Source organism: Salmo trutta, chromosome 21 (assembly GCF_901001165.1).
Source record: "Salmo trutta chromosome 21, fSalTru1.1, whole genome shotgun sequence".
Lineage (NCBI taxonomy): Eukaryota > Metazoa > Chordata > Actinopteri > Salmoniformes > Salmonidae > Salmo > Salmo trutta.
This window is the reverse complement of record NC_042977.1, coordinates 3,026,089-3,049,296: the sequence shown is the minus strand read 5'-3', so window position 1 is coordinate 3,049,296 and position 23,208 is coordinate 3,026,089. Positions and strand designations below refer to the sequence as shown.

Sequence of the window (23,208 nt, the reverse complement as noted above, 5' to 3'; positions counted from 1 at the left end):
CCAAGGGTAACAGTATAAAACAACCGTCACCATCTCTTGTTAAGACAAAATGTAAGAGAGAGAACAATGGCTAAGCATGGTCTTAAACTTGCGGTGCTCCACCGTGTTTTAAAAAGAGAGCTTATCGTCAATCCAAATACCCAAATCAAATCAAATGTATTGGTCACATACACATGGTTAGCAGGTGTTAATGCAAGTGTAGCGAAATGCTTGTGCTTCTTGTTCTGACCATGCAGTAATATCTAACAAGTAATATAACCTAACAATTTCACAACAACTACCTTGTACACACAAGTGTAAAGGAATGAATACGAATATGTACATAAAAATATATAAATGAGTGATGGCCGAACGGCATAGGCAAGATGCAGTAGATGGTATAGAGTACAGTATATACATATGAGATGAGTAATGTAGGGTATGAAAACATACAAAGTGGCATTGTTTAAAGTGGCTAGTGATACATTACATCAAGATGGCAAGATGCAGTAGATGGTATAGAGTACAGTATATACATATGAGATGAGTAATGTAGGGTAAGTAAACATTATATAAAGTGACATTGTTTAAAGTGGCTAGTGATACATTTAATTACATCAAGATGGCAAGATGCAGTAGATGGTATAGCGTACAGTATATACATATGAGATTAGTAATGTAGGGTAAGTAAACATTATATATATATATAAAGTGGCTAGTGATAAATTGATTACATCAATTTTTCCATTATTAAAGTGGCTGTTGTTGAGTCAGTATGTTGGCAGCAACCACTCAATGTTAGTGATGGCTGTTTAACAGTCTGATGGCCTTGAGATAGAAGCTGTTTTTCAGTCTCTCGCTTTGATGCAACTGTACTGACCTCGCCTTCTGGATGATAGCGGGGTGAACAGGCAGTGGCTCGGGTGGTTGTTGTCCTTGATGATCTTTTTGGCCTTCCTGTGACATTTGGTGGTGTAGGTGTCCTGGAGGGCAGGTAGTTTGCACCCGGTGATGCGTTGTGCAGACCTCACTACCCTCTGGAGAGCCTTCCGGTTATGGGTGGAGCAGCTGCCGTACCAGGCGGTGATACAGCCCGACAGGATGCTCTCGATTGTGCATCTGTAAAAGTTTGGGTGTTTTTGGTGACAAGCCGAATTTCTTCAGCCTCCTGAGATTGAAGAGGCGCTGCTGCGCCTTCTTCACCACGCTGTCTGTGTGGGTGGACCATTTCAGTTTGTCTGTGATGTGTACGCCGAGGAACTTAAAACTCTCCACCACTGTCCCATCAATGTAGATAGGGGGCTGCTCCCTCTGCTGTTTCCTGAAGTCCACGATCATTTCCTTTGTTTTGTTGACATTGAGTGTGAGGTTATTTTCCTGATACCACACTCCGAGGGCCCTCACCTCCTCCCTGTAGGCCGTCTCGTCGTTGTTGGTAATCAAGCCTACCACTGTAGTGTCGTCTGCAAACTTGATGATTGAGTTGGAGGCGTGCATGGCCACGCAGTCGTGGGTGAACAGGGAGTACAGGAGACGGCTGAGAACGCACCCTTGTGGGGACCCAGTGTTGAGGATCAGCGGGGTGGAGATGTTGTTACCTACCCTCACCACCTGGGGGCGGCCCGTCAGGAAGTCCAGGACTCAGTTGCACAGGGTGGGGTCGAGACCCAGGGTCTCGAGCTTAATGACGAGTTTGGAGGGTACCATGGTGTTAAATGCAGAGCTGGAATCGATGAACAGCATTCTTACATAGGTATTCCTCTTGTCCAGATGGGTTAGGGCACTGTGCAGTGTGATGGCGATTGCGTCGTCTATGGACCTATTGGGTCGGTAAGCAAATTGGAGTGGGTCTAGGGTGACGGGTAGGGTGAAGGGGATATGGTCCTTGACTAGTCTCTCAAAGCACTTCATGATGACGGAAGTGAGTGCTACAGGGCGGTAGTCATTTAGCTCAGTTACCTTAGCTTTCTTGGGAACAGGAACAATGGTGGCCCTCTTGAAGCATGTGGGAACAGCAGACTGGGATAAGGATTGATTGAATATGTCTGTAAACACACCAGCCAGCTGGTCTGCGCATGCTCTGAGGACGCGGCCAGGAATGCCGTCTGGGCCTGCAGCCTTGCGAGGGTTAACACGTTTAAATGTTTTACTCACGTTGGCTACAGTGAAGGAGAGCCCGCAGGTTTTGGTAGTGGGCTGTGTCAGTGGCCCTGTATTGTCCTTAAAGTGAGCAAAAAAGTTGTTTAGTCTGTCTGGGAGCAAGGCATCGTGATCCGCGACGGGGCTGGTTTTTCTTTTGTAGTCAGTGATTGACTGTAGACCCTGCCACATACCTCTCGTGTCTGAGCCGTTGAATTGCGACTCCACTTTGTCTCTGTACTGACGCTTAGCTTGTTTGATTGCCTTGCGGAGGGAATAGCTACACTGTTTGTATTCGGTCATGTTTCCGGTCACCTTGCCCTGATTAAAAGCAGTGGTTCGCGCGTTCAGTTTTGTGCGAATGCTGCCATCAATCCACAGTTTCTGGTTTAGGAATGTTTTAATAGACGCTGTGGGTACGACATCGCCGATGCACTTGTTAATAAACTCGCACACCGAATCAGCGTATTCATCAATGTTGTTGTTCGCCGCAATGCGGAACATATCCCAGTCCACGTGATCGAAGCAATCTTGGAGCGTTGGTCGGACCAGCATTGAACAGACCTGAGCGCGGGAGCTTCCTGTTTTAGTTTCTATCTATAGGCTGGAAGCAACAAAATGGAGTCGTGGTCAGCTTTCCGAAGGGAGGGCGGGGGAGGGCCTTATATGCGTTGCGGAAGTTAGAATAACAGTGGTTTAGGGTTTTGTCAGCCCTGGAAGCACAATCGATATGCTGATAGAATTTGGGGAGCCTTGTTTTCAGATTAGCCTTGTTAAAATCCCCGGCTACAATAAATGCAGCCTCAGGATATGTGATTTCCAGTTTACATAGAGTCCAATGAAGTTCTTTCAGGGCCGTCGATGTGTCTGCTTGGGGGGGAATATACACGACTGTGATTATGGTCGAAGAGAATTCTCTTGGTAGATAATGCGGTCGACATTTGATTGTGAGGAATTCTAAGTCAGGTGAACAAAAGGACTTGAGTTCCTGTATGTTGTTATGATCACACCACGTCTCGTTAATCATAAGGCATACACCCCCGCCCTTCTTCTTACCAGAGAGATGCTTGTTTCTGTCGGCGCGAGATAGCGTGTCTCGTGTGAGCCATGTTTCCGTGAAACAAAGAAAGTTACAGTCTCGGATGTCTCTCTGGAATGCTACCCTTGCTCGGATTTCGTCTACCTTGTTGTCAAAAGACTGGACATTCGACGATAAACACGAATCCGACCATCACCAGACTTAAAATCAGTCAGCTTTAGCCCAAGCTAAATTTCTGTCCTTAAGTTTCTTTGATAATTTATGAGTTGGTTCAGTTATCATCTGAGTTAGATTTAGCTCAATGTATATATTTTTCAGCATATCACCCAAAATTAATAATTCCGATTTAGCATAGTAAGATAGCAAGTCAGACATTTGGCTAAGAGCACATGTTGAGGGCGATAAATTCCCACTCGCGTCAATTGGACATTATTACCAAGGCCCAGGTTTAGGACTAGACATTCAAATTGCTACAGAAACATTTAAAATGTAATTTGTAAATATGGCGACACCTCCACCTCTGCCAGATCTATAAACATTATAACCAGTCAGAGATACATCAGTTTTCAGCACAGTCTTATTTAGCCAGATATTACAAGAATGTCCATGTTGGTTTAAGAGGCCAGAATTATAATAAAATCCATTTTCGATATCAAACTTCTGGCATTTACATGAATTAGTCCAATGCCGTGGGATTTCAGATCAGACAGTCTCTAATACAAGCATACCATGCTCAGTTGGTAACCCCTTATTTGAAAACACCATAAGGCTAGCTTGAATTGGTATAGATACAAGATTGTCTAGAATTGTACAATTGGGCCTTTGCTTTGAGTGAGGATGTGGATTAAAACAAGAGTCAATGAGGGTTACCTGTTGCGGGCCTGCAGTATGATGAGAATGCTGATCATTTATGGTTGGGATTACCTGCCCGAAACTTGGGTTATGGAAAAGTCACTGTCTCAGTGCAACCTTGAAATGTGAGGACAGGGTCCAGTACAGTAGACTCATAGCCAGTCATGTAATGCCAGCAACCTACTGAATCTTTCGCTGCCACGACTCAGTGATGGCACTGGGCCTGAAATAATTGGACGCTTTTTGGAGTGTTTCAGAGTTCCAATCAGTTCAATAAAATCCTGTTTCAGCCATTCTGAGCTAGCCACCCTAATGTCATTAGATGCCACATGGACTACGACAGCGACATCCCCCGTGTTCTGGCAAGAAACAGTAGGAAGCAGCCCAGTAATGTCCTGTACCCGAGCCCCAGGAGAGCACAAGGTTTTTGCCTGAAAACTGAGATGTTTGTCACCATAGAACTGCCGATGGTAACGGTTGGTGAGATGGCAGAGGAGGTCCGGCAGTTTTTGTGCCTCTTGCTGGAAGGAAAAACCCATTGTAGCTGACGAAGGAGCCGGTGCGTCAGACACCCTCGATGTCCGGTGAGAGGAGGAGTGTAGCAGTTCCAAGTCCGGGGCAGAGTAGCCTAGCGGTTAAGAGCGTTGGGCCAGTAACCGAAAGGTTGCTGGTTCGAATCCCTGAGCTGACTAGGTGATACATCTGTCTATGTGCTTGAACAAGGCACTTAACCCTCCTGTAAGATGCTCTGGGGAAAAAAGCAGCTGCTAAATTATTTAAATGTCTCTCAGCTACATGGGTGGGGTCCTTTCAATATGGGGCCTGGGCACACAAATGCTCCTGGAGAGAAGCATGTATTGATGGCAGTTCTAAAGTCTCCATCAGAGGCCCAGGCTTATGGCAAAGCTCTCATTTTTGGACTGTACGATTGTGCCCCCAACGGCACTGTTAGTAGGAATGTTATTCATTTTAACCACATAAATATACTCACATTCATTAAAAATGTAGTATTTGAAACTCAAACATTAATTTCCCAACTGCTTTTTCTATAATCCTACAGGCTCTTTATCATTCTCTGTACCTTATATTCCAAAGCATCCACATTATGCATGCCCACCATAGTATTTGGCAGATGCTATTTGGGAACTCATCTGGTTTACAAATCAAACTCTAGTTATCTTATTGCAGAGCACATTGTACAACTGTTTTTAGAAAATATTGTATTACAATGTATGCTTTATGTGTAGGCTATGCCATATCTATTGGCTAATATGCAGCTGTCGCTTTTAAACCCTCATTCTAGCATACATGACAACCACACATCTTTCTATCTACATGCTTTTATTTGGGTTTCTATGCAAAGGATATGTTTCTTTAAGCCTGCAGCTAGTTACTTGAAATGAGACATACTGTATAATCATGCCAAAACATGATTCAACAATTTAATTAACTGAGAGAGATGGCTAATGAAAAACAAGTTGACATTTACAGTAGGCTAGTCTGTGACATTGGCTAGCTTTCAATAAATTGGCTAAATTGTCAACGGAGTTACCTCTTCATATCATCAAGACAATTCGTATTGCATGCTACATATTTCAAGTGCACTCAAAAACAGATATTTATATTTTTTCAGTCTGGGAGCTCGCTAGCTATGCATGTTCCTCTTCATCAGACAGCAGCTCACGTTTTCACAAGAGGCTGTGTTTACATCATAGACAGAAGCATAGCCTTCACCACGAGGGGTATGTACGGGAGTTCTGATTGGTTTTAAGTTTAGTAGTTAAGCACATTTTTCTTAGCGGCTGAGTGTTGGAATATATGTTTTATGAGAAAATGTGTAAGAATTGAAGGGGCCAACAAATTTGTGTCACAAGAATGTTTTACTGTCATATACAAAAAAATCTGTTCCTCCCTTAAGGCTTCGGCCAACCACCTATCTGTCCTCCACCTCAACACACTTATGGACCCTTCCCAAATTAATTAGAAGACAGCAGCTATTCTTCCTGGGGTCCAGCACAATTAAGGCAGTTATACAGTTTTAAAAACATTACAATACATTTCACAACACATTATGTGTGTGCCCTCAGTCCACTACTTTACTACCATATATCTACGACATAAAATGCACACGTGTACATGTGTGTATAGTGTGCGTATGTTATCATGTGTGAGTGTATCTATATGTCTGTGCCTGTGTGTGTGTCTTCACATTCCCTGCTGTTCCATAAGGTGTATTTTTATCTGTTTTTTTTAATCTAATTTTACTGCTTGCATGAGTAACTTCATGTGGAATAGAGTTCCATGTAGTCATGGCTCTATGTAGTACTGTGCACCTCCCATAATTTGTTCTGGACTTGGGGACTGTGAAGAACCCAAATAATTATTATTTTTACTGTGAAATAGCATTGTATCTGGTCAAACACCATTTTTTTCACAAAGTTTACTTTGGGTTGGTAACAGGCTGATTGGTTGGCTGTTTGAACCAGTAAAGGGTGCTTTACTATTCTTAGGTAGCGGAATTACTTTTGCTTCTCTCTAGGCCTCAGGGCACACACTTTCCTTTAGGCTTAGATTGAAGAGATGGCAAATAGGAGTGGCAATATCGTCCGCTATCACCCTAAGTAATTTTCCGTCCAAGTTGTCAGACGCAGGTGGCTTGTCATTGTTGATAGACAACAATTTTTTCACCTCTTCCACATTCAAGTTACGGAATTAAAAATTACAATGCTTGTCTTTCATAATTTGGTCAGTTATGCATGGATGTGTAGGTTCAGAATTTGATGTTGGCCTGTCATGCCTAAGTTTGCTATCCTTGTCAATGAACAAATCATTGAAGTAGTTGCCAATATCGCTGGGTTTTGTGATGAATGAGCCGTCTGATTCAATGAATGATGGAGCCAAGGTTGCCTTTTTGCCCCAAATTTCATTTAAGGTGCTCCAAATCTTTTCATTATCATTCTTTATATTATTTATCTTTGTTTCAAAGTACAGTTTCTTCTTATTTTGTTCAGTTTAGTCACATGATTTCTTAATGTACAGTATGTTTGCGAATAGGCTGTGCAGCCGGACTTATTGGCCATTCTTTTTTCCTCATCCCTCTCAACCATAATATTTTTCAATTCCTCATCAAGCCACAGAGAACAGTTTTTACAGTAATTTTCTTAATGGGTGCATGCTTATTAGTAACTGGAACAAGCAAATTAATAAATATGTCAAATTCAGCATCTTGTTGCTCCTCATTACACACCAAAGGAGCAAATATTCTTTACATTTTCAACGTAAGAATCACTACAAAACATCTGTTTACATGTTATAGGCTGATATTATTATGGTATTATATGCTTACACGTTTCATTAGTAGTTATATGTCAGGATTACTTCTGTCTGCAATCCCATGTAACATAAAACAAGTTATCTACCCGCTTGGCATAGTTCTGGCTACAGTACAGTATCCAGGCCATGATGAGTAATCCCTTCATTGTTGTTATGGAACCCAAGATGGCTACCAGTTAGTCCTTCTAGTTACTCACCTAAAATGGCCTACCGGTGACGTCATAACATCCGGTCGCTTCCTCATACGAATCATAGCCTCTACCAAGATGTCCATTGTTAGCCAAATCGCATGCTAACTACTAACCCTAATGCAAACGCATCCCTACTGTACATAATGCTGTACCTATAGCTTACTAGCCTAGTGTGCTAGCCTACAGTGTATATACTGTGTGCTACTACCCACAGTCTGTGGCCTGCTAACCTAGCATGCTAGCTTTTCTTGTATATCTTATATATGCTAGCCACTAATTGTATACTATGCTAGCCCACCTGTATATACTGTCATGTGTACTACATGTGTTGGCTGCTACAAGCTTCTCTTTGTAAGCCATACTGTTAGCCTAGCTGCTAATACAATACATGCTAGTAGCTCTGTCCATAGTGTACTATTGTGTCCTACTGTGTACCACATTAGCCTATGCTATACCTGACCATTATAGTACACGTTTCATTCTCATTGCTATTACATAGTCATTAGGCTGTAATGCCATTATGTAATACATGCTCTTCTCTTGTAGACAACCACTACAACACTTAAACTACAAATAGTCTCCTCTTCCCGTTTGCCATGTGTGTGTGTTTGGTAACAAAGTGTGCCTTGTCTCCCTGTCTCCTGCTGGTCATTCTACATCCTCTAACCGGGATACCGGGACAGTTGGACCTACACCTAAACTGGCACAAGTTGGTAGCACTCTTTTTCAATGGCTTTTATAAACCATGTTCAATACATGTTATTAGTCAAGATACTTTGTCAATGGAAATGGAAATTGTGCTGATTTGGTGCCGATATGGTGTTCTTCCAGGACCAGGTTGGGCCTGCTCCTGTAACTGCTACATATTTTTTGGCTCTACCATCACCATGTAGCTTAATGCTGAGAGAACAGGGGTGTATTTCAATAGTCCAAAGAGACTTCTTCTCCTCAGCTCTTCTCCTTCATTTCTTGCATTGGTCTAAAAAGACAAGATGGGTGTAAATGAAGGAAAAGAGTCAAGGAGACCACATATCAAAATTGGATATGTAGCTAAATCTGGTGCAACATTTGTTGTGCATGGTCCCTGACAAATGAATTAATAAAATAAGGCAAGGAGAGGAAGCCATTTTAGACAATGGACATTCCCGTTAGATGATGTAGTCCTCCGGGGTGACGTTCCCCTGAGTACAGATCTAGGATCAGCTTCTCCTCCCCCATTTATGGCTCCCGAGTGGCACAGCAGTCTAAAGCACTGCATCTCACTGCTAGAGGCTTCACTACACACCCTGGTTCAATCCCGGGCTGTATCACAACCGGCCGTGATTGGGAGTGCCATAGGTCGGTGCACAAATGGCCCAGCGACATCCGGGTTAGAGGTGGGTTTGGCCGGGGTAGGCCATCATTGTAAAATAAGAATTAGTTCTGAACTGACTTGCCTATTTAAATAAAGGTTAAATAAAAAATGTAAAAGTGGGGGAAATGTGAAAACTGAGAGCATGGGGTCAAAGAGGAAAGGTGAAGGCCTCAGCAATCGGAGCCCATCCTCTCTGGGCGGGCCGACTGGCAGCTGCTGGGCGGTGTGAAGACTTCCGGGTCGCTGATACCCAGCTGGAGGTCAAAGAAGCGGGTAGAGGTAGTGATACTGCTGTTCCTGGCGTAGGTCTCCTGGACAGGGTAGCAGTCCTTCACTGTGTAGACACCCACCCACGCCTCATCTGGTGTAGCAGGAAGGGGTAGGATTAGGATTTACTTTATTGTCCCCGAGGGGAAATTTGTACATTAAAATGTGCTGTTGCGTCTACATAGAATACCATAGGTTAAAAACATGAGCTTCCCCTCCCCACACACACACAAAAGTTAATCAGTCCATGGCAAGGCTGTGACTCGGTGGTCAGTTCTACATGATTTAAGAAGTCAAACAGTCACAAAGTGGCCTAGTTGGTCTAGCAGTACTGGCGCAGCATTTGACACATATCTACAGTGTCTGCATATGTTTGAATCTGGCCAACTGCCCTTTGACAACCTCCATCACTATATTTTCAATAAAATCTGAAAATCCCTTAACATGTATACTTGAAAAAACACTATGCACATGGATATCTTCCACAATAATGCACAATTATGAGTTAGACATCACAACATACAAATAGGAAACTTTGCAAGGGTCTGTATTCTCAGAGTGGTGAAAACGATCCCATTTCACCAAGAGCCAATTTGCAGCAAGACAACTAGGAAATCGCCACCAGGGGTCAAGTGGACAAAATCTGTGTTGACCGTTGTGACTCACATGATGCCCTTGACCTTTTGAAATAAGTTGCTTGTCATCTTCTGACAAGCACTTTGCACTGAACACCCTTAATAAAGGGGATTTTCACCCTGGGGGAATCTGGGCTTGTTTTCATCATGCCATTGTGTGTGTAGATATGGTTGTCCTTGTTCAGTAGAGCTATTGGATGTCTTTCAGTGATGTTCCTATGTTCAGCGGACTCATTGCTAAATATACAAGCTGACAAAATAACTTTCATTTATCTACTGAGACCCATATTGTGTGTTGCTAGCTAACACACTGTGTTACAGTGGGGGGGAAATTAAATCATTTTTATGTTTGCTGATTTAGGTAGGTACCCAGCTAATCTAAACTCAGCAAAAAAAGAAAGGTCCTCTCACTGTCAACTGCGTTTATTTTTCAGCAAACTTAACATGTCTAAATATTTGTATGAACATAACAAGATTCAACAACTGAGACATAAACTGAACAAGTTCCACAGACATGTGACTAACAGAAATGGAACAATGTGTCCCTGAACAAAGGGGGGGGGGGTCAAAATCAAAAGTAACAATCAGTATCTGGTGTGTCCACCAGCTGCATTAAGAGCTGCAGTGCATCTCCTCCTCATGGACTGCACCAGATTTGACAGTTCTTGCTGTGAGATGTTACCCCACTCTTCCACCAAGGCACCTGCAAGTTCCCGGACATTTCTGGGGGGAATGGCCCTAGCCCTCACCCTCCGATCCAACAGGTCCCAGACGTGCTCAATGGGATTGAGATCTGGGCTCTTCGCTGGCCATGGCAGAACACTGACATTGCTGTCTTGCAGGAATCACCCACAGAACGAGCAGTATGGCTGGTGGCATTGTCATGCTAGAGGGTCATATCAGGATGAGCCTGCAGGAAGGGTACCACATGAGGGAGGAGGATGTCTTCCCTGTAACACACAGCATTGAGACTGCCTGCAATGACAACAAGCTCAGTCCTATGATGCTGTGACACACCACCCCAGACCATGACGGACCCTCCACCTCCAAATCGATCCTGCTCCAGAGTACAGGCCTCGGTGTAACGCTCATTCCTTCATCGATAAACACAAATCCGACCATCACCCCTGGTAAGACAAAACCGCGACTCGTCAGTGAAGAGCACTTTTTGCCAGTCCTGTCTGGTCCAGCAACGGTGGGGTTGTGCCCATAGGCGACGTCGTTGCCGGTGATGTCTGGTGAGGACCTGTCTTACAACAGGCCTACAACCCCTCAGTCCAGCCTCTCTCAGCCTATTGCGGACAGTTTGAGCACTGATGGACGGATTGTGCATTCCTGGTGTAACTCAGGCAGTTGCTAGCTGAAGTATATGTTCATTAAAAGTAGTTAAACCTACGCCCCGGTTTGTCATTATACAAGGAACAAACATAACATGGTGTCAGATTGGTAGTCGCTATGACGAGACAGAGAAAATAAAGAAGTAACTCGGCAAATTTCTGCAACGAAAATTGAACATTCTACCACAAGTCAAGTGACATGAGTAGTCGAAGATGCTAGCTTGCAAGAGCGAGGGCAACGAGCCGCAGCAGCGAGAGTGACAGCAGCGAGAGCAAGGCTGCATTGGAATCTGTTGACGAGCAACATACTGAAATAAGAGAAATTGACACCGTTCCTGTTCTCCGTCATGGATAGGCTTAGTTCTCCTACTCCTATGCAGTTAACAGGCAATCTAGCTGACAATTGGAAACGTTTCAAGCAGAGATTCAATATCTACCTAGCAGCCAGTGGAGCAGGGGGAGATGACAAATTGAAAGCTTTCATTTTTCTGCATGTTATTGGAGAGGATGCATTGGACATTTACAATAACTTTCAGCAAGATGATGCAAACTTGTCATGGACTCTGCTAATGGCTAAATTTGAGGTTGGTACTTTTGGTTGATACTTTGTACCAAGCCAGAACATCACATTTGAGACATGCAAGTTTCTCTCATGATCAGAATCAGGGAGTCAGTTTTTACCAGTATTTGGTTGAGCTGAACACACTGAGCAAAACGTGTGAATTTGAAAATCTGAAAGACTCACTAGTGAAAGACAGGATAGTCTGTGGCATACTTGATAATGGACTCAAGGAGAGATTGCTGCATGAGCAAGATTTAACTTTGGATAAAGCAGTGAATATGTGTCGAGCAGCTGAAACCACCAGAGCACAAGCTAAAGAGCTGTGCAGGGATGAGACGTCAGTGCATGCAATAAAGAGAGGACCACCACACACACACACACACACACAACGTCTTACAAAACAAAAACAAGCAAGAGAGAAATCAAAACACTATATGTGGAAAATGTGGATTTATCCACAAGCCAAAAAATTGCCCTCCATATGGAAAATCATGTAACAACTGTGGGAAAAACAATCATTTCTCAAAATGCTACAAAGCTAAGGTTACAAAGTAAAAGGTTCACACAGTCAAGGAGGAGATTGAATAATTATTTGTTGATTGTGTGGAAATATGCAATGCAGTAAAAGCCGAATGGATTGTGCCATTGACTGTGAATGAAACTATAATACCATTCAAGCTTGATATTGGAGCACAGGTAAACCTGTTGTCGCTGGATGACTACAAAACACTGAAGGTGAAGAGCAAAATACACCCGGTGAAAATGGATGTTACTGGTTATACTGGGGAGAACGTACCAGTCAAAGGAAGCTGCATAGTAACTTTACAGCACAAAGGAAAACAGTTCAGAGCACAGCTGCTGATCGTAGAAAAAAGTGTACAGCCTATTCTAGGAATAAATGCATGTGAAAAGCTCAATTTGTTGAAAAGAGTGTATGTAGTGACATCACAGACTGAAAATGACCAAGAATCATTACTGGCTGAGTATGAGGATGTGTTTGAGGGTCTTGGATGTTTACCAGGAGAACACAAAATATGTAGTGATGACAAAATTACTCCAGTTGTGTATGCATGCAGAAAAGTTCCATACGCACTGAGGCTCAAGGAGGAACTCGGACGCATGGAAAAGATGGACGTCATCACAAAAATGGATGAACCTACAGACTGGGTAAGCTCACTGGTTATTGTGGTGAAAAAGAAGGGCGATCTCAGGATGTCTGGACCCGAGAGATCTCAACAAAGCAATCAAGAGAGAGCATTTCAAGTTGCCAACCATAGAAGAGATAATGTTGCAGTTTGCTGGAGCAAAGTGGTTCAGTAAGCTTGATGCCTCATCAGGATTCTGGCAAATGAAGCTAGACGATGCAAGCTCAAGGCTAAGCACATTCAACACACCTGAGGGCAGGTACAGATTTCTTTGTCTACCATATGGGATTCTCTAATGCCAAAGGTCTACCACAAGACAATCCACATGATCTTCGAGCACATTTCTGGAGTGGAGACCATGATGGATGACATCATCGTCTGTGGGTCCACAAAAGAAGAACACGACACGAGAGTGAGACAAGTGCTGGACCTGACACGGAAAGTCAACCTTAAACTAAACAAGGACAAATGTGAGTTTGGTGTGAAAACACTTACCTTCGTGGGAAACATACTTTCAGAGGATGGAGTCAAACCAGACCCGAGGAAAACATCAGCCATCAACAACATGGAGCGCCCGAAAGACAAGGACGACATGAGACGCTTCATGGGCATGATCACCTACCTTGCAAAGTTCATACCTCAACTGTCAGCACAGTCCGCTCCACTCAGATGTCTTCTGGAACAGAAAAATTTATGGGAATGGTCCCATGAACAGGAAAACGGCTTTAAAAACCTAAAAAATACAATCATAGAAGAGACAGTGCTCCGGTTCTATGATCCAGAGAAAACCCCAAGGATTTCTGCAGATGTGTCACAGTTTGGCCTGGGAGCAGTTCTTCTGCAACAGCATGACAACATATGGCAACCCGTCGCTTATGCGTCCAGAGCCTTGACTAGCGCAGAGACAAGGTATGCACAAATAGAGAAAGAACTACTGGCAAGCACATACGCTTCCTAAAGCTTTCACCAATACGTCTACGGACGAGACTTCAAAGTAGAAACCGACCACAGACCATTGGTGTCAATCATGTCTAAGCCACTGAATGACTGTCCAATGAGAATCCAGAGAATGTTGATCCGACTGCAAAAGTATGATGTGAAGATGATCTATACCCCGGGAAAGTTCATGTTCGCCACCGACACTCTTTCTCGAGCAGTCGACAAGAAAGAGCTTCGACACAGAAAAACACTGAGATTAAGGCCTACGTTGACATGATCGTAGCATCACTTCCTGTGTCTTCTGAGAGAATGGAGCAGATCAAAAGAGAGACCGCAGCTGACCAAACAATGACAGAGTTGAAAGAAACACTGATAGGTTGGCCCGCACAGAAAAACAACTGTCCAAGGAAAATACAGGATTACTGGATGTGCAGAGCAGAGCTCACCGTTGTGGATGGCATAGTGTTCAAAGGCAACAAGCTTGTCATTCCCATGACACTACGCAAAGAAATGCTACAGAAAATACACGACGGCCACTTGGGTGAGGAAAACTGCAAACAACGAGCACGAGAAGTAATGTACTGGCCAAGATTGAACCAGGAAATCAGCCAGACCACTGCTTCATGTGAACTGTGTTTGACCTACAGGCCAAAGCAGCAAGCAGAGCCGCTAATGCCTCATCCAGTACCCAACAGACCCTACTACAAAGTTGGAGTTTACCTTTTTGACTGCAATGGCAAAAGTCACATTGTTGTTACCGACTACTACTCAAACTACCCTGAAGTAGCAACACTGCCAACTACCTCCAGCAAAGCTGTAATCACCTACCTGAAATCAGTCTTTGCAAGACATGGGGTTGCGTCTGAACTGTACTCGGACAATGGCCCGCAGTTCTCAAGTTCCGAATTCCGATCATTTGCTAACAACTGGGGATTTTGACACAACACCTCCAGCCGCAACTACCCAAGGTCCAACGGCTTAGCAGAGAGTTCAGTCAAAATTGTCAAAGGTCTGATGAAAAAGGCACACAATGGAAAGAAGGATTTCCTTAAAAATCTGATGATCTACCGCAGCGCACCGCTGCAGAACGGACTTTCACCTGCACAAATGTTGATGGGACGTCGCATCAGAACCAACCTACCCATCCATGAGGACTTGCTAACACCCACAAATGTTGATGGGACGTCGCATCAGTACCAACCTACCCATCCATGAGGACTTGCTAATACCCAGAGGTGCTCACAAAGTCAAACTCGCGAAGGAAAAACAGAAAGACAAACAAAAACAGCGACACGACGAAAGTGCAAGACACTTACCTGAACTGAAACCTGGAGATCATGTACGACTCCGAGACATCACTACAGGAACCTGGATGCAGCAAGGGTGTGTGCAGAGAGAAGTTGCACCGCGATCCTATGAGATCCAAACGGAGCATGGATCACAACTGAGATGAAACAGAGTGGATCTAAGGCTTCAGCCATTCACTCAAGGGACTCAGGATACTGTTGAAGCGTCAAATGTCTTTAGCAATGGACAATTCAGTCAGAACACCCTGACTGACAACACTGTCCAACTGTTTCAGGAAGCACATCAGCAGAATGACCAAAAAGGACCGTCAGAGCCCCTGAAAGGCTTAATGAGAATTGCTAAAAAAAAAATTAAAAAAAGGGGCACCTGGACTGAATGTTTTGTTTATGTGAAAAGAAATAGAGCCACAATAGAGTATTGTTGGACAGACTATATTTACTTGAAAAAAATAATACATCAGAATATGTTTATTGCCCCTTAAGTGATGAGAGCAATGTAAAAATAAAAATGTTTTTATAATATTTGGGGGAAAGAAATGGTGTGTTATGCAGGTTGGGTGAACAAATGTCATGTTACATGTGTAGTTACATAGAAAAGTATACTGCTAAAAAAAATAAAGGGTACACTTAAACAACACAATGTAACTCCAAGTCAATCACACTTCTGTGAAATCAAACTGTCCACTTAGGAAGCAACACTGATTGACAATAAATTCCACATGCTGTTGTGCAAATGGAATAGACAACAGGTGGAAATTATAGGCAATTAGCAAGACACCCCCAATAAAGGAGTGGTTCTGCAGGTGGTGACCACAGACCACTTCTCAGTTCCTATGCTTCCTGGCTGATGTTTTGGTCACTTTTGAATGCTGGCAGTGCTTTCACTCTAGTGGTAGCATGAGACGGAGTCTACAACCCACACAAATGGCTCAGGTAGTGCAGCTCATCCAGGATGGCACATCAATGCGAGCTGTGGCAAGAAGGTTTGCTGTGTCTGTCAGCGTAGTGTCCAGAGCATGGAGGCGCTACCAGGAGACAGGCCAGTATATCAGGAGACGTGGAGGAGGCTGTAGGAGGGCAACAACCCAGCAGCAGGACCGCTACCTCTGCCTTTGTGCAAGGAGGAGCAGGAGGAGCACTGCCAGAGCCCTGCAAAATGACCCCCAGCAGGCCACAAATGTGCATGTGTCTGCTCAAACGGTCAGAAACAGACTCCATGAGGGTGGTATGAGGGCCCGACGTCCACAGGTGGGGGTTGTGCTTACAGCCCAACACCGTGCAGGACGTTTGGAATTTGCCAGAGAACACCAAGATTGGCAAATTCGCCACTGGCACCCTGTGCTCTTCACAGATGAAAGCAGCTTCACACTGAGCACGTGAAAGACGTGACAGAGTCTGGAGACGCCATGGAGAACGTTCTGCTGCCTGCAACATCCTCCAGCATGATCGGTTTGGCGGTGGGTCATTCATGGTGTGGGGTGGCATTTCTTTGGGGGGCCGCACAGCACTCCATGTGCTCGCCAGAGGTAGCCTGACTGCCATTAGGTACCGAGATGAGATCCTCAGACCCCTTGTGAGACCATGTGGTTTAAGAAGGCCTTGGATGGCTAAACTAGGAGTTTTCTAGCTCAAGTATATGTTCATTAAAAGTAGTTAAACCTATGCCCAGGTTTGTCATTATACAAGGAACAAACATAACAGTGACCTTAATTGCCTGTTAGTGTCTTAACAACCGGTGCATGCAACGACAGGTGCATGTTAATTAATTGTTTATGGTTCATTGAACAAGCATGGGAAACAGTGTTTAAACCCTTTACAATGAAGATCTGTGAAGTTATTTGGATTTTTACGAATTATCTTTGAAAGACAGGGTCTTGATAAAGGGACGTTTCTTTTTTTGCTGGGTTTAGATGACAAACTTTGCTAAACAACTACAGGTAGCCATATCTATGACTATAAATAGAAGAGGCATTAAAGTCGGAGCTCTATTGTATCTCCATTGTAAAAGCTCTTCTCTTTTTAGTCGTAGATATGGCTACTAAACAGCAAGCTATAACATTACAACCAGCCACCTAAAGCTAGGTTTACCAGCAAACGTTAGTACATGACTGGAGTTTGCTAGCTAGTTAGCCTGGCACCTGCTAACTTGTTACTATGCACCAGGCCTCCCATTTGTAACTTTTTAGCAAACGTGTAACATCAGCAACTTTAAATAGTTTTACTAGCTAGCTATGTAACATAATTGATGAGGGTTGACATTGGTTATGATTATGACCGTGGATGCATTTCAAAATCACAAATTTATAGGCATGATGCAAGATTGGAATCCTAACAGATGTAAATAACAATTATTAGCTATCCAGCAACTAAGCTAGTTAGGTTTACTAGCTAGCTAACAGTGAGGAGAAACAATAATACATAATAATAAATATAATTTAACAGTTGTAAATCTCAAAAACTGATACGCTTTATTATTTTTACTGAGCAAATATTTTCCTAAGCATGCCTATTAGACATGACTGTAGCTTGATACTGTTAGCCTACCTACTTCGGTACATTTGCACGATCTGGTCACTGTGCAAAGGTTGAGGGTCACGCCATATTTATTTCTATTAGGCTAGATATTGTTCTAAATGTAATCTCTGTGCCTATGCACATGTAAGCATGTTCAACTAGTCTACCCAAATGTTGTTATGCTGGCACAGTTCAACTGTCATTCAAATTGTGCAATGTCTAATTTATAATATATTTTTTGTCTTACAGACCATACCGTGTGGTGCCTGGGATTCTTCTTGGAGTGGATTTTTGGAGAGAAACATAATTAATTTGCCTGCGTGTGTCATTGTAGCAGAACTGTATCCTGTAAAATATATCCCTCTTGATGGATTGGACATTATGTCAGATTTCAAGCGGAAGATGACTCAAGAGGAGCTGAATGGCAGTTTGATCATGACAACACTCCACCTACAAGTGTTCCCTGAACTTACTGTATGTTTCTTTGGAATGGCAATTCCATCATGACCACCTCTCCCATCATCTGCTGATCACCAGTTCTCTTAGCTACAGATTGTTCCACCAGATAATGTGATTTAACCAAAACATGTTGGTATCCCTTGCTGCGAGTTACAGAATAGGTACTGTTTGGTGTAGCACAGAATTTTCTACCAACCTTGCAGTCTTCGTTCTCAATTCGTGGAAACATTGAACATAAAATATCCATGTCCATTTGCAGGGGGTCAGTTTGAATTCAGAAAATGCTCAGTTATTAAAGTAAATACTGATTTTGCTCCATCAAGTAATGCAACCATGTGTACATCGCCATCTTGTCTATTTAAAGTATTCTCTTATTGATTGAGACTGGTGTATGTCATCATGACATGCAGTACTTTAGGGTGGACACGCACCTGTCTCGATCAATTGTTATCTGCTATTATTTTATTACTATTTTTCCTTTATTTAGCAAATGTTTCTGGATTGTGGGTTATGGGCTTATAAGCATTTCACGATAAGGCCTACACTTGTTGTATTCGGCGCATGTGACAAATACAATTTGAAAAGTATTGATTTTAATAACGAAGCATTTTCTAAATTCGAACGGACCCCCTGCAACAGAACACAGACATTTGAGGCTTCTGTTCCCACAAATCGAGGACGAAAACAGCATTGCCAAGCTAAGGTTGGTCGAACATTTCCCATGCTACACCAAACAGTACCCATCCTGTAAATCCCAGTAATGCACACCAAAAATCTTTGGTTAAATAACATCTGTTGTAAAAATCTGTAGCTACAGTTCTCTGCACTTTACTACACCTGAGACACACTGAACTGTACTACACTGTTCATACTGTATTTTGGGGGGTATGTTACCATATAACATTCTTGTTGAATACCGAGTCCTCTTTTTTAGATGGCATTAAATATTGTACACTCCCCTGTATTTTAGATTGACAAATAAACATTATTTGGATATATCTGAATGTCTAACATCTGTTTAATGCTATAGAGCCCTGTACTGCTTATTTAAATATATTCTGTGAATCCATAAAGGCAGACAAATTTCAAGGATTGATAGAAAATATCTATTTTTATTTTATGGTCCTTTATCCAACTTCGGTACACTGGCAATAGTGACTACCATGGCATAGGCGAAATTGAATGACAGTGTGTATCCAAAAGATAGCTAGCTATATGATTTAGCTGATAGCTTTCAGTGTTCAATACAGGACTGTAACGTTAGCAAGCTAATTTACCTAGTCCAGTTAACGTTACGTTACCTCTAATCGAGAATCTTCTGTTTTATTGTGAAGGGAGAATACGATGGTTTCTTCTCAGCTGTCGTCTAAAATGGATTCCCCATCCGTTCAGCCTGAAAATCCCTCTGATAATCTTTGGTCACCGTAAGCATCATTCTTGATAGCCGCAAACCACTGGCAGCATCGGGATAAATCTCTGGCAGGTAGAATGGTGAAAGATATCAAATTTCCGCACTTGTTAGTAATTGCACAGGCAGCCAGAACAGCATACGGGCATGATGACAAACCTTTTATTTTTATTACCTAGAGAAGTTCTGCGATTACTGTGTGTTGTTCGTTCAAAGTAAATAACGGCATGAACCAAGTTTGTGGGCATGCCCCATCTACTTAACGGGGTGGTATCTGCATTCGCTATGAATGCTGGACTTTGTGGTTCACTATGAGCAGACGAATACACAGGAAGTCAAAACTTTCCAATTTTAGCAGTGAAATTAAAATGTACTTCTTCTAGCTTGTGGTTTGGAAAATGTTGATGTTTTTGACAAAAACGTAATGTTGTTAATATAGTAATGACTATGTCGTGGCAGAGCCAAGGGGAAATTCCTCTTTAACGGACTACCCCAGAGGAAGTTGCCGCCACTATTGCATTGTAATTTCCTGTCCTAGAGAGGAAATACATGTTTAGGTTCAACCGAAGAATGATGAAGGCTACTTATACATATTCACAAATTGGGTATGAGAATTTTCACGTCGAGTTGATAAACATTAACAAATAGGGAACTGAAAGCTGTCAGTGAAGCTAGCTTGAATGCTAACCTTATCTAGCTATCTATCTTGCTAACATTATCTAGCTAGCTAATGTTATCGGTTGTTGCTTTTTTTTTTACTACACCGAATTAAAATATTAGCCAACTGGCTCTATGGCTGGTTCTGGAGCTGGATATGTCATAAGCATTGATTTAGGGAAAACTTTGCCACACTGGCCTATTGTTATATCCAAAGTTTTGGCATCTTCTATAAATTGCAATGGAGCACATAGTGAAACAAAACATTAATGAAAAACCATTCATCTTTTTTTTAAAAACAGACTAGATAATAAGTGAACAGTTATAAATTATCCAATGGATTATGATGTTTTGGTAAAAAAAAAAATGGTGCAAAAACATACGTTTGCACCCCCTATTTTAAATTTGCTCCATTGCTCAGGTGGCCAAGTGAAACACAAGGCTGTTTGGTTCATCTGAGTCGATAAGAAGAATAACTTTACAGGTGTTTCTGATTAATAATAATTGGGGCGGCAGGTAGCCTAGTGGTTAGAGCGTTGGTCCAGTAACCGAAAGGTTTCTAGATCGAATCCCCGAGCTGACAAGATAAAAGAAAATGCCGTTCTGCCCCTGAACACGGCAGTTAAACCACTGTTCCTAGGCCATCATTGTAAATAAGAATTTGTTCTTAGCTGACTTCCCTAGTTAAATAAAGGTAAAATAAAAAATGCCATGCTGGTGGGTGGTAACATTCAAATAAAACCCAGCCCTGAAACGAAATGTAGGCGGAAAATGATTTGTATGTCATATCATAGGAAAAGACACCACATTCACACAGATTTGCAGTTGGCAGTTTGGATTTGTCACTCAAGCCCAAATATATCATACTTTGACTTAAATCGTTGTGCAACATTATGGGTAAGCTCTGGCCATTGTCTTTCATCTCAAAAAAGGCATTTATATGAACATTAGAAAATAAAAGTAAACGAGGCAATTCCTGTTTCTTCTAACTAAGATGGTGTTTGCCAGCCCACTGGTGAGCTTGATGCTTCCAAACATTTATAAACCTACTTTTTAGTCTTCAATGGACCTTCATCAGGGACCTTCACTTCCTTCTAAGTATACAGTTTTTCTACAAGCACCTGGTAACACAATGGAGTGAGTGTAGGAACACCTTCCTAATCTTGAGTTGCACCCCCTTTTGCCCTCAGAACAGCCTCAATTCGACGGGACATGGACTCTACAAGGCGTCGAAAGCGTTCTACAGGAATACTGGCCCATGTTGACTCCAATGCTTCCCACAGTTGTGTCAAGTTGGCTGGATGTCCTTTGGGTGGTGGACCATTTTTGATTCACACGGGAAACTGTTGAGTGTGAAAAATACAGCAACATTGCAGTTCTTGACGCACAAACCGGTGCGCCTGGAACCTACTACCATACCCTGTTTAAAGGCACATACTTACTTTTGCGGGATGGTTTCCTATCTGACCACTCCTGCACCTCGATCATGTCTCCAGGTCCACCGATAAAGTACTGGTCCTCATAGGTGGAGTTCATAGGGATGTCAAAGGGGTCCCAGGCCTGGGTCAAGGGGATCTTAGAACACTGCTTCGTCTTCTGCTCGATCTGGAACAGCAGGCCACTGTTGTACAGGTAGATAAACTCAAAGTATCTGGAGTGAGTGCAAAACAAAGGAAATATTAAAATGTCAAGTTTGTAATAATAGGAGAAAATGCATGTGATTTGAATCAATTATACTGTAGCTAGGTAAATAGTAGCTATTCAACATAAGAACCGCAGGGTTGGTCCTTTTAACACTAGTATATAGCCTTTTGCATTACAGCATTATCATTGATAATAATCAAGTAATTAGATTATTGTTCAAGGTCTATCTATGCTGTGAGAAAAACACTTTTCCTCTTTTGGCTCTGGCTGTTGTCATTTGTTTTACTTTGGCCTATTAGGGGTACGGAGAGCTTATCCAAAAACAGGGCACTGGATCAACTACTTTCACGAAGGTCAGCAACAATGCTGACTCATAGGTCTGAACATAAAACAGTTCTAGTTCATAAAGAACAAATATGCTTATTATTTAAAATATGAATATAAAAACATTTATAGTCTTATTATCTTGGTAAAGGTTCAATATCACACAAAATGTATTTTGTGTGATATAGCGGCCATCATCGGTATATCATCAGTATCCACAATACCTAAGCTTTGTTTACTTAACCTCAGCAGTTGGACAAACGCTATTCATGAATAAAAACGAATGTTTCAAAGTAGCCTGCTTACTTCTGGCATGGTGTATGTTTTTTATTCTGTTGAAGAAGCCTTATTCTGTGGTTCTGTGCATCATACGACACCGAGGCCCGTGTATTTCGCCCAGTGTCGTAGTTGTATTCGACGGATCTGCCCTCCCATTGCAAGGGCGCAAGACAGGGCTGAGCCGGTCGTGCGAAAGCTGTCTCCGGGTAGCTCAAAGCAGGTGCCACCGCTCCCAAGCAAAATGCAAACACAAGATGTACAAAATGAGTCATCCTGGAGATATGGAATTCATTCAAGTGAAGGTAAAAATCATGAACTGTTGATTCCATTTGATATGTGGCAGCAGGTTGATAACACCAGAGTCTTTGATACCGTTACACTCAAATAAAAAGCCCTTTTGTTTTTTCATAGCAGCTCACGCAGTCGCAAATCCGTCCTATGATAATAAAGATGTTTGTATAAAAAGGATACGTTAAAGGTAATATTATGTTATATTAATTATTGTAAACATATATAGCATGATATGCAGTCGTACCTTAGAATTTAACAAGCACAGGAACATTTAGCATTTTGAAATGTACATGTTTAAAATGGATATTTGCCACTTATATGTATTTCTTTACAATGTATTTATATAAATGATATAAACATAAATAATAGCCAACAAATAATAGCACATACATAGTATGGAACGCCGTTTGGGTCTTTAAGATACACTTCAAATAAAACTATTTGACACGTCAAATAAGCTTGTTGACCAATCAGGACCTGAATATGACTCTACGTCAAACAATAATTTAACACGTTCATTAATTTTGTACGTAGTTAGTACACATTGATTACA

General features: G+C 42.3%; 1 protein-coding gene across 2 annotated transcripts; it reads right to left on the bottom strand.

Annotated features, from left to right (window-relative positions):
• Positions 1-6,968: 6,968 nt before the first annotated feature.
• epdr1 (ependymin related 1) lies at positions 6,969-22,890 on the bottom strand. Of its 2 annotated transcripts, none has more exons than XM_029703960.1 (3): positions 22,392-22,886; positions 21,560-21,768; positions 6,969-9,248 (listed from the first exon to the last, which is right to left on the bottom strand). In XM_029703960.1, the coding sequence occupies exons 1-3, from the start codon at positions 22,691-22,693 to the stop codon at positions 9,058-9,060; spliced, it is 702 nt and encodes a 233-aa protein (XP_029559820.1). In that variant the 5' UTR covers positions 22,694-22,886; the 3' UTR covers positions 6,969-9,057. The 2 variants fall into 2 exon arrangements, with proteins under 2 accessions (XP_029559820.1, XP_029559821.1); XM_029703961.1 differs by lacking the exon at positions 6,969-9,248 and adding an exon at positions 18,422-19,528 and having other exon boundaries at positions 22,392-22,890.
• Positions 22,891-23,208: the final 318 nt, after the last annotated feature.

Excerpts from the sequence above, each read along its gene's own strand:
- epdr1 (XM_029703960.1), bottom strand. The coding sequence starts at position 22,693 with ATGGAATCAACAGTTCATGATTTTTACCTTCACTTGAATGAATTCCAT. Across the intron at positions 21,769-22,391 it reads AAACATACACCATGCCAGAA|ATACTTTGAGTTTATCTACC; the intron begins GTAAGCAGGCTA and ends CACTCACTCCAG. Across the intron at positions 9,249-21,559 it reads TAGGAAACCATCCCGCAAAA|ATGAGGCGTGGGTGGGTGTC; the intron begins GTAAGTATGTGC and ends CTGCTACACCAG.